The sequence below is a fragment of the Diabrotica virgifera genome, chromosome 3 (genome assembly GCF_917563875.1).
Source record: "Diabrotica virgifera virgifera chromosome 3, PGI_DIABVI_V3a".
In the NCBI taxonomy this organism is placed as follows: Eukaryota; Metazoa; Arthropoda; class Insecta; order Coleoptera; family Chrysomelidae; genus Diabrotica; species Diabrotica virgifera.
The window spans coordinates 125,036,302-125,058,563 of NC_065445.1; the positions used below are offsets into that span (position 1 = coordinate 125,036,302).

The window sequence follows — 22,262 nt, forward strand, 5'->3', positions numbered from 1 at the left end:
ATGATAACTTCTTTTGGTATCATTTGTCCTCTAAAAGTCACCACTATCGTACCCGTCTCTATCAGCTCGTTGTTTGATTTTCTTTTCATTCTTTTTACACTTAATACCTTAAAATTACCATATTTACAAACAATAATGTCCTTTAATTCGTTTTCTGAGATACCTTTATCGACCCCTTTAATTACTCCACTTTTTTGTACCATAAAATTAGGAATGTATATGTCATAAACTTTTTCTAATAAATTTTTACTATCAATTAAAATATTTGCGCTTTTATATGAATTACATTCAATTCTAACTTTATTTCTGCCAATAACGCTGATGTGAACTATATTATCTCTTACCGTAGGTTCTGCAGAAAGCACAAGACGCGCGGTGGCGATTCGATGTAGACGGCCAATGTGCCCGTTTCGGTTTTGTAAATAGACAAAATACGGTCCTTGGTCTCCTTGTGTATATTTATTTTTAATAGGTTTAATTAACAACTGGTTTTCATTAGAATTATTGTTATCGCTTACCTGATAAACTGGAAAAAAGTTATTTGATTGTGTTTTTGCTACCTTTTGTACCTGTGAACTTGCATTTTGACTTATTTGTGTTTGTTTCTCCTCCTGATCCAGTTCCATATTATTAATATTTATCGTCCCTCCCCGATCGGGTGGATGTCCTTTGCCAATGGTATTGACTTCCATTTTATTAATTACCGACTCACCAAAACTAATTTTCACCGATCACACACGCAAAAACGAACTGTTCGCTTCGAATGCTAAATCGATACTTCAAAAATTGTAGTTATATTTTGTTGTAAATAAATTAATTTATTATAACAAAAATAAAGCATCCTCGGGATTTGGCAATGCATTACTTGGGTGTCCCTATTCGAATTCCACCGGATTAAAAAATGAAAAAAATTGCTCTACTGGAATACATTTTTGAAGTGAAAACTTCTTTAGGGACGTTGTGCGATTTTTGGATAGGGGAAAAACCATTGAATTCGCGACCGTCATTGCGACCATAATCGCGACCGTCATTGCGACCGTCATCGCTTATGCTATATATTATTTGTATGTATATATAAATTGTATAGAAGTATTTAAATTTAAAATAAATGTTAAACCTATTTTAGGATGGGGAAAAAATATTTATTTCCCGACCGTCATAGCGACCGTCATCTCTTCGACGAAATAAATATTGTACGTATCTATATTATGTGTATCTATACATACATTGTATAGAAATATTTAAATTTAAAATAAATTTAAAACCTATTTTTCGATAGGGAAAAAGGATGTATTTCGCGACCGTCATCGCGACCGTCATGTCTTCGGCAAAATAAATTTTGTACGTATATGTATTGAAGTGAAAACTTCTTTAGAGACGTTGTGCACTTTTTGGATGGGAAAAAGTATTAAATTAGCGACCGTCATTGCGACTGTCATCGCTTCGAAGAAATAAATTTTTGAAGTGAAAACTTCTTTTGGGGACGTTACTTTTTAGATGGGGAAGAAGTATTGAATTAGCGACCGTCATCGCTTCGGCGAAATAAAATTTTGAAGTGAAAACTTCTTTAGGGACGTTGTGCACTTTTTGGATGGGGAAAAATTATTAAATTAGTGACCGTCATCGCTTAGACGAAATACATTTTTGAAGTGAAAACTTCTTTAGGAACGTTGTGCACTTTTTGGATGGGGGATAAGTATTGAATAAGGGACCGTCATCGCTTCGACGAAGTAAATATTTGAAGTGAAACTTATTTATGGACGTTGTGCACTTTTTCGGTGTACAAATTTTGTACATATATAAATTATGTGTATGTATACATAAATAGCATAGGGCATACGCATCGCGTATATCGTATATGATATAGATATAGCACTGCTTTTAGGATGGGGTAAAAGCATTGAGCTCGTAATTTATATACAATAAGAAGTTTTCACTTCTGTCAGCACTCCCACGAGTGCCTTTATTTTATATATACCGATTTTGAACTTAATTTTGTTCGACCTAGTTTTTTGATGTCTGGAAGCGCAAAACCGATCGTTTTTATAAACGATGTTAATGAATATCTTGAAGATATAAAAATTTTTATCTTGAAAGAGATCCGAAAGAAAAAGGTAATGCTTTTAAAGATTACCATCCTATTGTTTATAACTTCGTCGAAAATTCCGGTCAATTTTGAGACATGTTGCCGAGTGTTTTCCAACGCCGTTTTCTAAATATTATATTAAAACTAATAGATACCTATTTGTTTATAAGCCAAGAAATAATTTTTGTTGTGCAAGGTTTTAAAGATTTTTTTTTAAATCAGTTAGATTGCAAAATTATTACGCGAACTCTTATAAATCGATTTTAATGTTTGATGGACTATTTTACTATATTATAAGGATTTTCTAGCCAAATTAAGCCAATAAGGCAAAGTAAGTGGTTGAAAACACAGAATAGGGATGAAAACGGGCTGGTGTTCCACCTTTCTATGTGTATTTATTGCTATTTTTCAGCAAGGGTAATAAATTAAAACGCTATTTTATTCTTATTGAATACACAACTTTTACTGCAAAAATCAAAAACTGTCACCTCTCACATCCAAATATACCTACATGTTTTTCACAGATCCGCCTGGTCTACTGTAAATTGTAATAGCCACTTTACACGATGCAACTAATTGCGCAATTAATTGCACAATTTCTTGCAGCAATAGAAATTGCATCGTGTCTTACGAAAATTGCTCAGAAAAGCTTTTGCACGTTGCCAGGACCAAAAGGTGGTCAAAAATTTTTTAAACGTTTTTTTTTGTTTTTTTTCCTAAAATTATTTTTTTTGCATGGAAAAAGGTTTTTTTAGGTTTTCTGGATCAGATGGATGACGTCACTAGTATACCATATATGCCACAATATCATAACTTAAAAATAAAAATCGACCTGTTTCGGGATTTTTCCTTAAAGTCGCCGGTTTACGAAATATCGAATTTATTCCTTTCATTTGCACCATACTGTCGCATGTCGCGTCGGTGGAAAATAGTGTCAGGCACGCTTGATTAGCAATTAAAAAACAAAGGTGTTTTGAATATTGTATTGCAAAAAACTCTTCGGGATTTCATCAATCGATGTTTAAAGAATATCTACCTATCTTGGTAACATTCATATTTTCAGTTTTTCACATAGTTTTTGAGGGTTAAAAATGGCCGATTTCGCAATTTTTCAATTTTTAATCGCTTATATGTCAACAACTATCATTTTTAGAGAAAAGTCACTAAGACCTTTTCTGTTTGGAATGATCAAAAAAACCTAAAAACTATTTTCCATGCAAAAAAAATAATTTTAGAAAAAAACAAAAAAAAACGTTTAAAAATTTTTGGCCATCTTTTGGTCCCGGCAACATGCAAATTTGTTAAAAGGAGTCCTTTTTGAGTAAGATTGTGCAAAAAATCCGAATCAGAATATTTTTCCTAGCGGATGCGCATTGGCTTTCTGAACCATTATATTTTTAGTGACTTTTAAGGCTACACTGTTTGTTTTTACTACGTTGACATTCTGTCATCGTAAATTTCAAAACAAACAATTGTTTAACAAAACTAGAGGAACTTTTTACCAATTTCACGCTGCACAGAAAACATTATTCTGGTGGATAACTTTAATTATGCAACATAGGGATTGGGATCAAAAAAACTATTTTCTATTTGTATTTCTTACAACTTGTTTCCTTTTGTAAATGAATAATGTATTATAGGTATACTTGCATTAGGAATTAATTGATTTTGTTATAATAGATATTATTATAATTTTCTCAAATTATAATCTAACATTTTCAATCTAATATCTGATAACTCTACTCAAAAAATTATATTTAATTTATAAAAACAACATAACCTAAAAGTTATGCTATTTTGTCAAAATTTCTGTCTATTTCATGTTAGTTTATGCAATTGTTTGCACCGTGTAATCACTTTATTGCAGAAAGTTAGTTGCAACTTATTGCACAAGTTCTTGCTCAAGAAATTGTGCAATTAATTGCGCAATTACTTGCATCGTGTAAAGTGGCTATAAAGGTGGAGACTTATAGAAAATTTGGAATTTACAATTAAAAAAATAAAGGTCATCCTATCACTTAAGTTGGACCAAACAATACAATTTCACATTTCATTAAAATCAGTTCAGTATTTTCCAATATTAGCGTAAACAAATTTTTACGACTTTTTTGTAGTAGGTATATATTAAAGATAGTTTTCTAAGACAATCGAACATCCTTTTATTTACGTTGTTGAAATATCTAAGAAATTTATCAGGTGATCATTATGTTACAAATTACTAAAAATGCAGTGTATGTACTCATTTTGTTCCTTTTTTCTTGTATAGTTTCTTCAAGTGAAGATGCAGTTTCCCTGAACCCATTCAAACAAAGCTACGTATGCCCACCGAAGTTCATCAGACAGGGCCACAGATGTTATTTCTTCAGTAAAGAGGCTATCACGTGGTCGGAAGCACTATTTCAATGTCGAGAAATGCACAGTAATCTCGCCATTATACAAAACAGAAATCAAGATAAACTCATAAGAAGCTTCCTGAGTAAAAAGACGCTAGGTAAGCGATTTTTATCAATGTTTCGTAAAGTGTACGTACAGGGATATCTAAAAAGTTTTATCTAAAGTTAATACATAGTTTATTTATATACCCTATTCCACGAACATACGCCTGTTTTGGATTACTTCGACAACGAATATTTTACTGTGCAAAATAAGAAGAACGAAAGTAAATTGCAAATTATATTGTTGTTTATTGGAATAATTATTAGCGCCATTTACTTTCCTACTTCTTATGTTGCACAGTAAAATATTCGTTGTCGAAGTAATCCAAAACAGGCATATGTTCGTGGAATGGCCCATAAAGCTCAATAGGCCTTGAAGACCTAGGGCTGAAACATCTAATTTTCCATTGAAATTACTGATTTATTAATATTTCTTACATAACCTTTCAATACATTTCGTAACCACGTCCGTCCATTGATTTCTGTCCAATGCTTTCTCTTTCTAATTCTCAATATCACTTTTTTGTAAGTCTTCATAATATGCTGTCCTCCCATCTCTTTACTAGTACTATGTTCGGCATTCTTTCCTTTTGCATTCTTTGTGCATACTCTGTGCTTTGATTACCGTCGTTATTTTTTGGTTGGTTACACAGTTCTTCACGTTCGTTACTATTTCTTCTTCTCTATTGACCACCTATTTTCACAACTCTATATTTTGATCTTTGTATGTTGCCCTGGCATCTTTCATCTTTCTAATAGGTATTTTTTATTTTTAAGGACATTTTCATTTTTTTTAACTTTAGTAGTTATAAACTACATAGATAGTTAAAAGCTTATTATGATAAAATTTCTTTAGACTGACCCTTCTGGTTATTGTCCTGAATCTACAGGCTAGTCGATAGTCCTAGGTTTTTGTTACCCCTTGTCGAGGAAAGCCAAAATTCATGAAAAAGTTACATTTCTTGATTTTCCCATGTACTCTTCATATATGCTGGCCTCCCATCTCTTTACTAGTACTACTTTCCGCATTCTTTCCTTTTCCATCCTTTCAGTGTGTTCTAAATATCGTACCTATTCTCTTTGCTTTGATTAATGTCGTTATTTTTTGGTTCGTTACACAGTTCTTCATATCCGATATTATTTCTTCTTGTCCATTGACCATCTATTTTCATAACTCTATTTATTGATCTTTGTATATTGCTCATAATATAATCATCTTTCTAATAGGTATTTTTTATTTTTAAGTACGTTTTTTAAATGTTATGTATAAACTAGTTCTAAAAGAACAATAATTAACCCCTATTAAGCTGCACCCCCCACCATCGCGAATAAAGGTCGGACTAGGCAAAAACTTTAGTGCTATTTTTGTGCTAATTAGTTGCTTTAATCCGAATTTTGTTGCTCAAACCGTTTACCAGGAAATCGCGTTGAAATTGGGGGGTCCAGCTTAATGGCAAGCTGGACACCCCCACACCGAAAAAAGTTCAAACTTCTTGATTTTTTTGGTGAAAAATTTACTTCTATTTATGTGCTAATTGGTTGCTTTATTTCGGATTTTGTTGCTCTAAGCGTTAAGCAGGAAATCGAACTGAAAGTGGGGCGGGGCCAGCTTCTCATTTAGTCTAGGCGCCAAATAGAGGTCACCGTGTCATTTTCAATTCTGATGGACAAACTCAACGGTTTCTTATGGATTTTTGGCTGCTGATTACGAATTTCGAGGGGGGATTTCGATCCGAATGGTCAAAAAATTGTTATAAACAATTTAATTTTTAAAAATTGTTTATAATGCTCTGGCTCATAAACTAAAAGAAATAGAAAAAAATGTTTCAAATAAAATTTGTTCCTTAATAAAAAACCAAGAAACAACCGTTTACTAAACTTAAATCCGACAATCAGAACTCAAGATATTGTAAAATTAGTGCACAATGCAAATTTCAAATTGCAAAATAAGTATTTTTTGAAGCTTTATCGATCGTAACTCGGCTTCTACCCATGCAAATGAGCCCTATAAGGTGTCCTTTTAAAGCTTAATCAGAGGCTTCCAAACAAAGTTTATTAAATTATTTGATCTTCATTTGTTTTAAAGTTATACCCGTTTGAAGTTATAATTTTCTCAAAAAAATTGTACATTAATTTGTTTATAAAGGTTTCAAGCAAACTTGAGCTATAAACATTTATACTTTAATTAACAATAATGATAAAACAACTCAAAAGGAACAATTTGAAATGTTCGTAAGTTTATTTTTGGCTAAGATGTCGATATTTTAATGGCGCGCTATGAGGCGCAAGATTGGCTCACAGTCAAGTAAATATGTATTCTTCGACGCTTTATCGATCGTAACTCGGCTTCTACGCAAGCAAATGAGCCAATATGTGATATCCATATAAAAATGGATCGAATTCTTTTGCAGCATCATTGCATATAAAACGAGCATTTATGATGTGGCGGCATACACACAATTGACGGGCCTTGATGATGCTGCAAAAGAACGATGATTCATGAACAAAATCTATGAACAAACGATTCTAGATCCACTTTATATGGATATCATATAGATAATTAGACTCTGAAGCCTCAAAAAGTTTTAGTTTTACTGCCTACAAGAACAGACTTTTACCACCATGTAACTATTAAAATTTCGCTAAGAACTTATGCAGATGTAAAAAATCTGATGATATTCCCTGTATATCTCTTTGCAGATTTGCAGATGCATGAAAAAAATGTTTGTAAAAATAGTACTAATAAATAATATCAACTTACTTTTTAGTTATACTTCTGAAATATTAGTTTTTAATGTTTTTTTTTCTCATTTAGTGCAAAAAAAAGAAGACAAAGTAAATAGAATGAAAGGTGATACGAGGTACAGTATGATGATTTAATTATAAGAATTATATGATAAAATTTTATTAGGATCTTCAAAAATGAAAAATGAAGATAACGTATGTATACATAGAAATTATAATTTGCATCGAGAAGTTAGCGCGTGAACCTTTACGCGGTGAGCCGATATTGCGCTTCATAGCGCGCGCCATTAAAATATCGACATCTTGGCCAAAAATAAACTTATGAACATTTTCACAACCTCAAATTGTTCCTTTTGAGTTTTTCTATCATTATTGTTCATTAAAGTATAAATGTTTATAGCTCAAATTTGCTTGAAACCCTTATAAACAAATGAATGTACAATATTTTTAAGAAAATTGTAACTTCAAACGGGTATAACTTTAAAACAAATGAAGATCAAGTAATTTAATGAACTTTGTTTGGAAGCCTGTTAATTAAGCTTTAAAGCGACACCTTCTAAGACTCATTTGCATGCGCAGAAGCCGAGTTACGATCGATAAATCTTCGAAAAATACTTATTTTGCAATTTGCAATTTGCATTGTGCACTAATTTTACAATATCTTGAGTTCTAATTGTTAGATTTAAGTTTAGTAAACGGTTTTTTCTTCGTTTTTTATTAACGAACAAATTTTGTTTGAAACATTTTTTTTCATCTCTTTTAGTTTATGAGCCAGAGCCTTATAAACAATTTATAAACAATTAAATTGTTTATAACACTTTTTTGACCACTCGGATCAAAATCCCCCCTCGAAATTCGTAATCAGCAGCCAAAAATCCATAAGAAACCGTTGAGTTTGTCCATCAGAATTGAATATGACACGGTGACCCCTCTGGCGCCTAGACTAATTAGACGTACAACGAAATTGTATATTCACTAAAACAATGAGCAATAAAATCAAATACCGATATATTTCGATGGTACATGTTCCCTAAACTATTTTAGTACCAAATAAGTACTAGCAAATAATTTATTTAACATAGAACAGAGACACATATAGTGCGGAGCAAGGTCTGGTGGGATAAACTAATGCATTTGCAAATTCTACGGTTAGCACCATAATCGGATACCAATATTTTATAGTACGTGTTCTCTAGAATATTGTAATACTAAATATTTGCGAGCAACTAATTTATTTTACACGAGAAAGAAGGAATATAAAGCGCGGTGCAATGTTGGGAGAGAAGAAGTAAAAATTTTTTAAGTTCTACGATTAGCAACAAAATCGGCCACCGGCATATTTCGATAAATCATGTTCCCTAGAATATTTTAGTAAGAAATATGTGAGATCAACTAATTTATTTTACACGAGACAGAGAAATATAAAGCGCGGTGCAAGCATGGGTGGGATGAACTAATAAATTTTTAAGTTCTACGGCCAGCAACAAAATTGGAAACCGACATATTTCGATAGTACGTGTTTCCTAGAATATTTTAGTACCACATATGTGCGAGCAACTAATTTACACGAGACAAAGGAATATAAAGCGCGGTGCAACGGTGCGTGGGATGAACTAATAAATTTTTAAGTTCTATTGATTATTTATACATATATTTATATATAAATTTATTATTTCATCCTTGCACAGCGCTTTATATTTCTCTGTCCCGTGTAAAATACATTAGTTGCTCGCACATATTTGATACTAAAATATTCTAGGGAACATGATTGATCGAAATATGCCGGTAGCCGATTTTGTTGCTAACCTTAGAACTTAAAAATTTATTACTTCTTCCCTCCCAATATTGCACCGCGCTTTATATTCCTCTGTCTCATGTAAAATAAATTAGTTGCTCGCACATATTTAGTATTAAAATATTCTAGGGAACACGTACTATCGAAATATATTGTTCTCCGATTTTGCTGCTAAGCAAATGCATTAGTTTTGAAGCGTTTTACATGTCTGCTCAGATGGGATCAGGGATAGAACTAAATACTTAGATACTGGGGGGGTCGAAATGGGATTAAGCAGAAGGAGCAGGCACATAAAACTTCATTGCGAACGGCGCTTCAGTTTGTTGTTCGGAGAGCTGAGTCGTGGATTCGTTTGGGGGGATGAGAGGGTTTAAAGTTTACTAACTACCAACACTAAATAAGCAAAGGATACTTACACAGACTAGAGGACTTTTCTACTATTTAAAAATGGACGCCGTTTGAAATAAATCCTCTGTTTCATTACCGGGTACTTACTTGATATATTCTGTACTTACGGGTACCAATTGCGGGGACATTCATCTGGCTTCATATGGCTTCTATGCCATTTCTTTTCTGTTACTCTAAAACTTATTTCACTCGTATTAATATCTGGTTAATAATTTCCAAAAAAAAAAGGTTACAGAAATAAAAAAATAGGTACATTCTACAATGTTTATTCAAACCTTTAGACTTTATTTTTATTTAAAAAAATATAACAACTATAACTTTTACATGACTTTACCATGGACAATAAAGAATTTACAATCTTTTCTGACTTCCAAAAATACACAAGATTGAGGGCCGGTTGTTCGAACGCTAATCAACAATGATCACTATCAAATATTTAATTACTGTCACAACTGTCAATGTCAACTTTGGTTGGATTGCTCAAAACATAATTAATTATGATTATGAGATTAGTTAATCAATTAACATAACAATTATTAACATAATTGATTAACTAATTTCATAATTGTAATCAACAATTATGTTTTCAGCAACAAAATCAAAGTTGATATTGACAGTTGTGACAGTAATTAAATATTTGATAATGATCGTTTTGTGATTAGCGTTCGAACAACCGGCCCTTATTGTTTCACATGATTATTACATACATACATAAAATTTCTATTTTATCGGGCAGTGTATCCAAAACAAGATTTGACTGGCTGTCAAATGTTACTGCCATTTTATTTTAAAAATTTAACAAACTACCATCATGGAAGCAAAATATCTTTATAAAAATATTTAAAATTTTACCAACTGCAATTTTTAATATCCTTGGAATTAAAACAAAATAATACAGTACCTTTAAAACACTTCCTTTTCAAAACTAAACATGAAAACATCCTGTCATCACACTTCCAAACAAAGAGACTTCGGTGTCCTTGACACGAGGAGCGGGAGGGCATTCAAAACAGGGGTAGACTTCATTTCTGGGAACTTGGAACAGGAACATAAAACAAACATCTCATCGGGATATAGAGGGCTTCAATATTCAATACGGGATACGGGAATTTATTACAGGACCTCAATAATACGGGAATTCATTACAGGGCTTTCACACGTTCTTGTTTTGTTTGTTTTTATAAGGCATCTAAATTTTGTAGAAGAAAGTGATCCGAGCCGCATACCGCTCCCCTCTTGACTCTCATATCTATTACGTTGGATACATCTCTTCTGTATATTAAAATGTTAAAAATTTACACAGTGATCATAGATTATTTATTTTTTAGATCCTTTAGAACGATGGTTGGGAGGAGTCTACGATTGGGGTAAAATGGCTTGGAAGTGGGCAGCTCCAGGAAAACCACTCGCTTATAATGGATTTTCAAAAGAAGTTAATCCTCAGGATCCCGAAACTTTAAGATGGCATTGCATTATCATGGATCCTACACAGCAGTACTTGTAAGGACATTTTTTTTTCGTAAACTGATTATTGGTATTGCTATCTGCGATTAGTAGGGAGTGCAAAAATAATTATTGAATTTTTCATATTTATCTTGGGAATTCAATGCTGGTGGGATCTATAATTTTAGTAAAAGGAGTAAAGTATTAAGAAATAACGACAATATAGTCAGGAATCAGGAAACCGAGATCTTAATGATGTTCAAAAAGTCGTGTTCTTCTTAGTTTTGTGGCAGGATTTATGACAAAGATACATATTTAAAACTGTAAATTTTTCACGCATTTGAGAGAAAAGCTTGGAAATTTTCCAGTCTCAAATGGTCCTGGCCTAGACTACAACTGACATAGGTGTTTTGTTTTCATGTGGTATGTGTATAATTTATAGTTGTCCAGTTTTTTATACAATTCTATATTATTTACATCTTTTAATTTTAACGATATTCGTCTTGGCAACGATATTCGTCTTTTTATTTGCAATATTTTATCTGTTATATAACATTGCAACATACTGCTTTAAAATATGATATGTGTTAAAGCAGTAAAATCGCATTAGATTTTATATAAAATGTATAACACATTTTTGGACGTTTAGGTTGAAATAAATTCATTTTCTCAAGAATAAGCGATTATGGAGAGAAATCCCGAAACAGATCGATTTTTATTTTTAAATTATGATTTTTTGACATAATATATTATATCTCATGCTAGTGACGTGGTCCATTTGGGCGTGATGACGTAATAGATGATTTTTTAAATTAGAGTCGTGTGATATGTAATTCATTTAATTCAAACTTCATTTAAGTGCTGCCAGAAAACAGAAAGAAATGTTTATTTGACAAATTAATATTGTTTTTGGCTTACATTCAAAGTTAAAGCTGCCACCCACCTATCTCTTAGCAGTTTGAATATTGAATTTAAAGCGAAAAGCAATGTTTATTTGTGAAATAAACATTTTTACCTGTTTTCTGATAGCAGTAAAATGTATTTTGACAATTATTTCTTTTCGTGCCAATTCATTTAATAAAAATTTTTTTTTGGACACCCTGTACAAATAATTATGTTAATGTTTATATTACTGAATAGAGAATTGAATACCCTTTCAAATGAGCTAGCACACTACTCATATTCTCATTAAAAAAATCATCGATAACACCATCACGCCCAAATTGATTACGTCACTAGTATTATATACCTACATGCCAAAAAATCATAATTCAAAAATAAAAATCACCTGCTTCGGGATTTATCACCAAAATCACCCATTCTCGAGAAAATGAATTTATTCCAACCTGAAAGTGCTCACTGTATATGTACCTATTTATATATTATAGAGCTAATTTTTTTCGTAGAAAAAAAGTTATTACCAATATTTTTTTCTTTCGTTCTGCCCAACAGAGTTTTGTGTCTTGCTCCCTTAACTACCTTATCATCTGTTATTTTACTTAGGTATGTAATTGTTTCATTGTATCTTTCATTCTTCCTATTTAGTATCCAGTTACCTGGTTTTTAAGTCTTGCATATTGTTCTGATTTCGTTACTCTTTTTCGTTTCCTTAGTGTGTTTCCCGTGATTCTTCTTAGTATTCGCTTTTCTGTTGTCTCTAGCATCCTTTTTGTTTTGGATGTATCAGATCCCGTTTCAGATGTGTATTTCATTATTGGTTTCATAACCGTTTTGTAAATTCTTGTCTTAGTTTCCATCCTAATGTGTTTGTTTCTACATATTGTATTGTTTAGACATTTTGCTGCTCTATGGGCTTTCTATATTTTTTTTACTTCGCCTTCTACATCACCAAAAGGGTGTAGAAACAGAAAAAGCACTAGAATAACTGGCTCTTCTTTGCTTGATTGACTTAAGCCTTTGACATCGTTATTCATCTTTTATGCAATAGACAAACTCTATTAGATATCATTACAACAATAGAATATATGTACAAGGACAACAAAATGCAGAACAGAATAGATTGGCAACTGATAGATGAAAAATAGACACAGGCACATATTATATAAGACAGAGGCTCCTTAATCCCTCTACCATTTAATCCTCTAATGGAAATAATTAAAATTGTGAAGAGGAGTAAAGGTTATAAGATGGGACATAAAGAAACTAATTTTGCTATGCTATGCAGACGATGCCAAATTAGCAGCATAACATGATAGGACGACAAAGAATACAAAGAAATATAAAAACAATAGACATAAGCAAATAATCTACTAAAGTATAATTCAATAAGCAATGCAGGGCGATGTAAACATTACCACGTGTAGGCCTCAACAGGGCCGCATTTAGGATTATCTTTTTGTTTAGTCAGAATATATTATGTTATAAAATACAAAATTTATATTTTAAATTTGCAAAAGTGCTCGACAAAGAACCTGCTTGTTTTAGTTGATATCCGATAATAGGGCCATTTATACAGGGCGAAAAACCCAAGAATGAATAATGAACATGTTATTACAAGAGCGTTTCTTCCCCTACGTTTATATTTAAAATTAGGTTTTTTCAATATTCGGTAAAACGTGGTTTTAGAAAAATTTGGCAAATCAGGGTCATCGTTCACCTTCTGTAAAACCTTATCAACGGTGGGTATTTCGTTGCTCATAAAAAAATTATGAACCAGTCTTCTAATCTATTCTATTCTAATGGCATAATAATCTATTCTATTCTAATGGCATTTTTGTCAAAATCATCACTTTTGTCAAACTTCTTTTTCCGGGTCAGACATACTTTTGGTCCAGCGAATTGATGATTCATTTTGTATTCCTTGATCACCGTAAACACACTTCTATCACAAACTTCAACTTTATTGGCCACTTTTTTCACAATATCTTCAACCACTAACCCGGGATTTTCTTGTCTTTCACATTTAAAAACATTTAAAATTATTTTTTTAACTTCATCGCTAAGGCACACCAACGAAACATGAAACGTAAAACACGTTTCATGAAAATAAAACACGGCTAAACAAATCTTGAAGTCCGCCTACCAATGAAACGAATGTGATTCATGCTCATAAAACATTTTTATTTTTAGAGAATTTCATAAATGGCCGGACGTTTATTTATTTAGCAGTGTTTTATTTCCATGAAACGTGATTTACGTTTCATGTTTCTTTGATGTGCGGCCTGCCTTAGAGGGCTTCTTTTACTTCGTTTTCGATGAGGACTCCATGTATTTTCAACCAATTCATCAGCAGAATCAGTGGATGACATTTTTGGTTTCAATATCTGTTATTGAAATAATACGTGGTTACGGTTAGAGTAATCACAATGACGTATAGATAGGGTCGTTATACAAAAAAAAAATATATACTTAAATAGTTTTAAATCGCACAACAAATAATTGCTAATTCAACATTAACAGCATAAATATAATTTATTGTTCTTTAAGCATCAAGGCGACTAAAAATTTACTAACAAATCGATTCAAATTACAAAATTTTAATACCGAAATATAATACCTAGATACTTAAATCTTGTCCGAAACTGTATGAGCTGCCGACGACGTCGGCAGTAACGAAATAAAGATGGACATTTCGGTTAGTTTTTAAATATTCTTGAAGAACTGTTACCTGCATGTATGCATAAAATATTCATTAATTTTATAAATCGGATCATTTTTTCACTTACTATGTATTCAGTGATAACAATAATTTATTTACTATGCAATAAACATTAATAGATGAGAAAAGAAAAAAATTAATAATGTGTCATAATTATACTGTTACTTATCGGAACGAGTAGACTCATTTGGAACATCTTTAACAATTATCTGTTAAATTTATCGTTGTTTATATGCCCTGCATCGCTTATTGAATTATACTGTAGATGTAAAATTACAATTGACGGAACTACTAATGAACAGTACGGGGAGGGAAAATGGGGAAATTTCCCCCATAATATGGTCCAAAATTAAAGAAGAAGGTTGTTGCAACATAAAAATATATTAGCCGCCATGAAATTGGTTTTTTCGCGTTTTTCAAATTTTAAATCGCGTATAACTCGACACCAATCAATATAGAGAAAAATCACAAGAAACATTTTTTGCTCAGAATGACTCAGGTGATCTCAAAGAAAATTTGTTCGAAGTGAAAAAATTATTTTTGTGAATTTGTTTAAAAAAAATTGTTTAAACTATTTTTCGACCACGGTACCGCCTGACACCCTGTGGATGTGTTATAACGACGTCTTTTTGAGTAAGTTTGTGCAAAAAAATCGAATCGGAATAATTTACATAATGGGGGCGACGATACAGCCAGCGTTTCCCAAATGGTGGGTCGCGACCCGGTACTGGGCCACGAAAGAAAAATGCCGGGTCGCCTCGCCTCGCCGTTTCACATGAACATCTTCTTTTACACTGCGAAGTGCGTTGACTATCAAAAGGGAATGTTTAAAAAAAACTTTAAAATTGAATTAATTGAATAATTGAAGGAAGAAATTTCAATATTCTTAGAACAACATCCACCAACGGCTAGGGATGCAATATTTCAATTTAAAGACAGTTTTCATGATGTCAATCGGTTAATCAAGGTAGCCTATATTTGTTATATTTTTGACTTCTTCAACAATTTAACTATGACATTACAAGGTAGCAATGTAGTACAAGAGAAGGTGGAAGCTGCAACAAAAAAATATTTGCTTAATTTGTGGACACGTCGCGCGGAAGCAGCAAATTACAAATCTAACAGAATTACAAAAAGAGTATAATGTGAATTCATTGCCGAATGTTATTTCAGCGGCTTTCAAAGAACACCTGAGAGACTGAAGGCAAATCTGAAGGAATATTTTCCCCCATCCACAGCAACAATGCATGGATAAGGAATCCATTTACCGTGGACGTAGAATCCAAGACAGGACTTGCGGATTTAGATATTGAGTCAGTAATTGAACTATCGTGTGATAGCGTACTCAAAGATATATTTGACAAAATTCCACTGATAGATTTTTAGCTGTCCTGCTGCCATAGGTACCCAGTTTTAGCAGAAAAAGCGATAAAATTTCTAATTCCTTTCGTTACGACCTGTAAGTGTGAGGCAGGGTTTTCATTGCTCAACAGTGGTTTTCCTCAAAAATAAATATAGGAACCGTTTGGAAGTCGAACCGGCCTGAGGATAAAATTAACATCTTTTTCTCCAAACCTGAAGTTTTCAGTTAACCAGAAACAACTGCATTAATAGATTATTTGATTTTTATTTTGTTTTGTTGCATTTTTGTTTGAGCTAATGATTTTTTATTAATAGGTATATAAAACTATAATAGATATTTAAATACACACACCCAAACTTATATGGAATCATCTGATATTTCTTACTATTCCGTGCGAATTAAAAAAAACGAACACACGAAGTCAAACACTATTTATTTTAAAGCCATTTAATAACAAATACATAACAATTTAATACAACAATAAAGTATTTAACAAACAGATTGAAAGTAGTTGTTCTAAAGTCAATAGCATACAAAATTTCAATGTAAAACGAATAATGTTTAACTTGTTTTTATTTATTTTTTTTTTGTATCTTGTGGTAGTCAGTGTTATCACCTCTAGTCCTTATGCAAGCTCCAGTTTGCGTGCGCACGCTCCTAATCAAATTATCAACATTTTGTTGTGGTAGGTTGCTCCATCCTTTAAAAGCAGCATCTACTAACCGTGCGGTGTTTTGTGGATTATCCTGGTGAGCTCTAATTTTTCTTTTAAGCATATCCCACAAAAACTCTTACTCTATAGGATTAAGCTCGGGTGAGCAAGCAGGCCACTCCAAACAAGGGATACCTTCTGCTTCAATGAGGTCTGTAGTCACTCTAATGGTATGTAGAGGTCCATTATCATGCGATACAATTAAATTTTCTCCTGTTGCACCTCTCCAGAGCCTGACTACAGGTTATCAATATATCTGTAAGCAGATTAGGTTGATTGGATGAAAATTAAAGGAGTTTTCTTACGGATCACAATTCCTCTCGAGAACATTACACTTCCCCTGGTATATTTGTGAACAGATCTGACAGTTCTCGTCCTTGCTTGTCTTCTTCGACCTCTAAGTACACGATTTCGTGGGTCATCTGATTTTCCATCCGATTACATTAAATCCTGACTGTTTTTGAAAATAGCACTTTTTGTCCATTCCCAATGTTCCAGTTTTGGGGGTGAAGACATCAATTTAGGTGATCAATCTTATGCTGCCTGGATAACTCAGGAGCCCATAACTGTCTCCTGATGTATACTTCTTGGTACGAACTCTTCTTCTTATCGCGTCAACTGAAACAGTTACACCTGCAGCTTCCAAAAGCTGCCTTTGGAGCTGCAGGTGAGAAATGGTTGGGTGTCTTCCAGCTGATTGGACAATTAAACGATCGTGGAGAGCCGTTATTACTTTTCGCGACTTTCCCTTGCTTTATTTTGAGCTTTTCTAGTTCCTGTTACCTAGCATATGTTTTGGACAGAACGCCCTGTATTACGCCTAGCTCTGCAGCTATGTCCATCTGAGAACATTACTTTCTCCACAAGACCAATAATCTTTCCTCGTTGTAAGTTGTATAGCCCCACATGAGGCATATTTTCGTTTTTGGACGCAAAAGTTAGTTTATTTATTTTCGTTCAACATGCAACTCAAGCAAATAATCTATATCGTACCGGGCTGTACTATCGGATTGTCTTATATATTTGTTTATTTTCAATAAAAACCTTTAATCTTCGCAACAATAACAAGTTTTTTCAAAAGAAATAAATATTACTTTGAAATACATGGTGATTCCGTATAAGTTTGGGTGTGTGTATGTTTCCTAATATACGCACGCCAGGATAAGCAAAAAAATTAGTGGGTCACGAAGGATAACCACAAAAATAACCGGACCATGGAAAAATAAGTTTGGGAAACGCTGGCCTGGACTGTTAGCTATGTAAGGATTTTTTCCATTCTGAATACGAGCAACAATAGAAGCAACAGTTTCTGCACTCACACACTTAAAATTCACAAGAATTGACACAAACATAATAATCAACACTTTTGGCGCATCGATAAACAGAAATGTCGTAGTAAAAACAATTAAAAGCGCTTAGCCTCCTTGTAACACTGAAGTAAGGGAAGGATGATAATCTTCAATATCAATATAATTGAAATTTTCTAACAATATCTGTAAAATTTACTTGAAACACTTTCACTTAAAAACTATCTTTAGGGATTTCTGTTAAACCGTCTCCATCTTCTGCCAAATTATTTATAAAAAGGAAAAAAATAAATTAAAAAAAAAATCAAAAGATCAGTACAATTTCGTTAGAAATTATAAGGGTGCCCATTTTACATGCCGATGAGTGTATGATGATATGTATAATCCCTTGGCTGAACATATTGTCATAGTATAAAGCGAAAAGTAATTCTGACAATTTTTTGTTTGGGATTTTTGTTCGGTATATTATATACAGGATGTGGCATTACTGCGAGGAAGTCTACTTTGTTGTTTGTCGTAAGCGATACGAAAAAAAAATTAGCTAACAGTTGAGGCATAGATAGGACCAAGACTTAAACATATATTCTCAAATATACCTACAGAGCGTATTGGCAGGATGACACAAACGTGTGTGTTTTTAATAGTAGGTACATATACATTTTGGATTCTCCTCTATGTTTTTTCTTTTTTTTTTCTTAAACAGATAATTACGTTTCTTTTATTTATTTCGTATTAATATTCAAACCCTGTAGAATTGTAGTGATTTGACATCAAAAAAATATATTTATGTTGAATTGATTTTTAATCTAGGCTACTATTGTTAATAGTTATTTATGATATTATAAGTGTTAAAAGTACACGTTTAAGGCACGCATGTGAAAGTTTGCAGAATGAGCGATAGGGAGTTCTGCAATTCACATGAGTGCCTTAAAATAGTGTTTATGAAACAGTTCGTGAAGTATGTTTTTTGCGAACGCACGCGATTTTTACAGCACGAGCGACAACGGAGCGAGTGCTATAAATTGTGTAAGTTTTCTCAAAAAGTACTTCACGCACAGTTTCATACAATATTTTATCTACGATAAACAAATAAAAAAAGCTGCAACTCTTCGTCAGTGGAATTCATTTCTATTCTACAATTTTTAGAACTTCGACATTTAAAAATTCTAACTATGTACTTTCAAACCACGAAACTGTTAAAACTTTTGTTGTAATTCATTGCTCATATTCTCATCACCATGACAACGCGAAAGTTAAAAACAGTGCGAAAAAGTAAGTCCCATTTAAAATGTATTGTTACTTCACGCACACTTTAAATCCTTCACGCACTGCTATCTACAATGACAGTTTTCACAAACTAAAAACTTATACATAAGATAACATAGAGTAGATAAATGTACTTTTTAACACGCATATCATACAATATTTTTTCTACAAACGTAATTACAGGACAATATCTACAAAACCTTTTACTTGAACTTGACTGACATTCCATTTTTATATTTTTTTGACATTACATCAAAATTGCCTATACGGTCAATACGAACTGCAGTGCCTTAAAAATTTTAAAGCACTAGTGCCTTAAAGTAGCATTTTTAACGCTCGTATGGAGTGCTAAAATAGTTATTTATGAAACAGTTCGTGAAGTATGCTTTTTGCGAACGCACGCGATACTTAGAGCACGAGCGACAGCGAGTGCTATACATCGCATAAGTTTGCAAAAAGTACTTCACGCACAGTTTCATACAATATTTTATCTAGTCTACCATAAACAAATAAAAAAAAACTGCAACTCTTCGTCACTGGAATTCATTTCTATTCTACAATTTTTAGAAATTCGACATTTAAAAATTCTAACTTCTTTCAAACCACAAAACTGTCAAAGCTTTTGTCGTAATGTATTGCTCATTATGTCATCACCATGACAACGCGAAAGTTAAGGATATTTGATTATATTATGAAAGTGTGTTAAAAACAGTGCGAAAAAGTAAGTCCCATTTAAAATACATTGTTACTTCACGCACACTTTAAACACTTCTATCTACATATAATGACAGTTTTCACAAACTAAAAACTTACACATAATATGACATAGAGTAGGTAAATTACATTTTTAATACGGTTGTAGAAAAAAAATGATTAAGGGCATAAGCGCAACATATCGCCGGTCAAAATATTCGATGTGTTTTAAATGTATTCATATTTTTTCGAATCCTGAAAAAACTAATCAATATTTTCGAAAAATTTAAACGCAGAATGAAATATTGCATTAATATCGAGGGTCGAGAGTCCCTTAGAATAACCAAAAAGTTTCTTTAGAATGAGATATTTGAAATTAAAAGTCACACTAAATTTTCTCTTTTTTTTTTCACCCCTGTAACTTATTAAAATAAACACTATAGAAGTTTCAGGACTTTCAACCCTCGTTAATAAGGTAATTTTTCATTCTGCGTTAAAATTTTTCAAAAATACTTATTAGTTTTCTCAGGATTCGAAAAAAATTAATATATTTACAACACATTGAACATTTTAACAGGCGACATTTTGCGCCTATACCCTTAATATAGCGAAATGTTTAATCTTATTACCTAAACAGGGATAGCCGTAACTCGGAATGAGTATTTTCTGAGTTTTCTTAACCCGGGAGTAGTCGCGCTCACTTCTGTAACGTCGATAGTCGCGTGTGAGATTCTATCTCAAAATACGAATTTAAAACTAATTTTTATTTTGTACTATTTTTATCTACTTTTTATATTGAAAATATATATTTCTAACAATTTTATTAAAAAAACCTGTGTTAACGGCCACCTGCCAACATCGGCCACCTGTCCTAACGGCCAGTTTAAAAATTTCCCAAACCAGTTATATGTAGACTACAAAAACTGGCAAATCCGTCCACCTTTCTATATCGGCCAATAGTTCTTTCATTTTTAGTGGCCGTTACTGACAAATTTTACTGTACAGTAAAACCTGTGTTACCGGTTACCTGTCAACATCGGCCACCTGTCCTAACGGCCAGTTTAAAAATTTCCCAAACCAATTATATGTAGACTACAAAAACTGGCAATAGCGGCCACCTTTCTATATCGGCCAATACTTTTATTTTTAGTGGCCGTTACTGACAGGTTTTACTGTATTACGAAAAAGGATGAAATGTGAGATTCTATCTAACGGCGCGACTACTCGCGGGTTAAAGCTAATTGGCTTTCCCCAAAGCCATAAATTCCACAAAAAAAAGAAGAAGAAGAAAAAAAATTCCTACGCATTACTACACCCTTCCTCGAGGCACTTACTAAATTTTTTCAAAATTGCAAAATTTTTCATCAAGTTATCGCGAAAAAGGTTAAAAATTGAGATTCTATCTCACCGCGCGACTACTCGCGGGTTAAATGGAACACCGTGTATTTTAGTATTGCAATAAAATGATATTTTGAGTTATTTTTTATTTCTTAAGCATTACTTATACCTACCTAGCCGCTTTAATTTGTGAATTCTTTTTTACCTAATAAATTTTTTTTGTATCTCTCACAAACAAGTAATTCGACTTCCTCGCACTAATGCCTCACCCTGTATGTTATGAATGATCGGGAGTTGAAATAATAATTGTTAATAATTTTTATCGACGCTTGTCTTGATTATAATTCTTGTCGAACAATCTTAACAATTTTAACAATCTGAGAAGATCCGACGTAACATCCATAAGTGATATGGGGCACCCTGCCTGTCCAGGTTAATGTTAATATACCACTTGCTTTGTATGTCACACGAAACGATTTTCTAATATACCTTGCAACACATCATATAACTGACGTATATTTTTTTTATTTAAGCTGGAGCTCACGTAGTTGCGTGGAACGAAAACACTACATCTGTCAAACTAGACTTAAAACCGTTAACAACAGGGATAAGAAGAGACTTCAACGCCAATACAAGGCCAGCAAAGACAACCGACTAAATGAAATCCCAGTGCCATATATTCCCGATTTTCCAAATAATACTACTGCCCTGAAGTACAACGCCTTGCCGATCACCTATCACTTCGAACCTAACGACAAACTCAGCGATAACGCTATGTTCGCCTACAAGAGCCCTGAATACAAGAAGCCAGTCAGAAGAAACGGACAAAGGAAAAAGAAATCCAATAGGTAATATTTTTATTAATCTCGGTTCACTAATCTCTGTTCTAATTGTCTAATAAATTAAGTCAAAAATTTTAAATTTTGCGTTGGTTAAATTTTAACCTGCGTTGGTTAAATTTTGACCGACTGCGACTGGCAGTGATTGGAAATTACATACGTCCTCATCTCTCTCTAACTCCATCCCTCCTTGTGGAGTATTGGGCGTTTATG

General features: G+C 32.8%; 1 protein-coding gene across 2 annotated transcripts in view; it reads left to right on the plus strand.

Annotated features, from left to right (window-relative positions):
* Positions 1-22,262, plus strand: part of LOC114336078 (uncharacterized) — a 437,383-nt gene that overhangs the window by 402,675 nt on the left and 12,446 nt on the right. For both annotated transcript variants that reach the window (XM_050645495.1, XM_050645496.1), the window contains 3 exons: positions 4,353-4,577; positions 10,798-10,969; positions 21,744-22,058. In XM_050645495.1, coding sequence (XP_050501452.1) covers positions 4,353-4,577; positions 10,798-10,969; positions 21,744-22,058 — 712 coding nt within the window. The remainder of the gene's footprint in view (positions 1-4,352; positions 4,578-10,797; positions 10,970-21,743; positions 22,059-22,262) is intronic.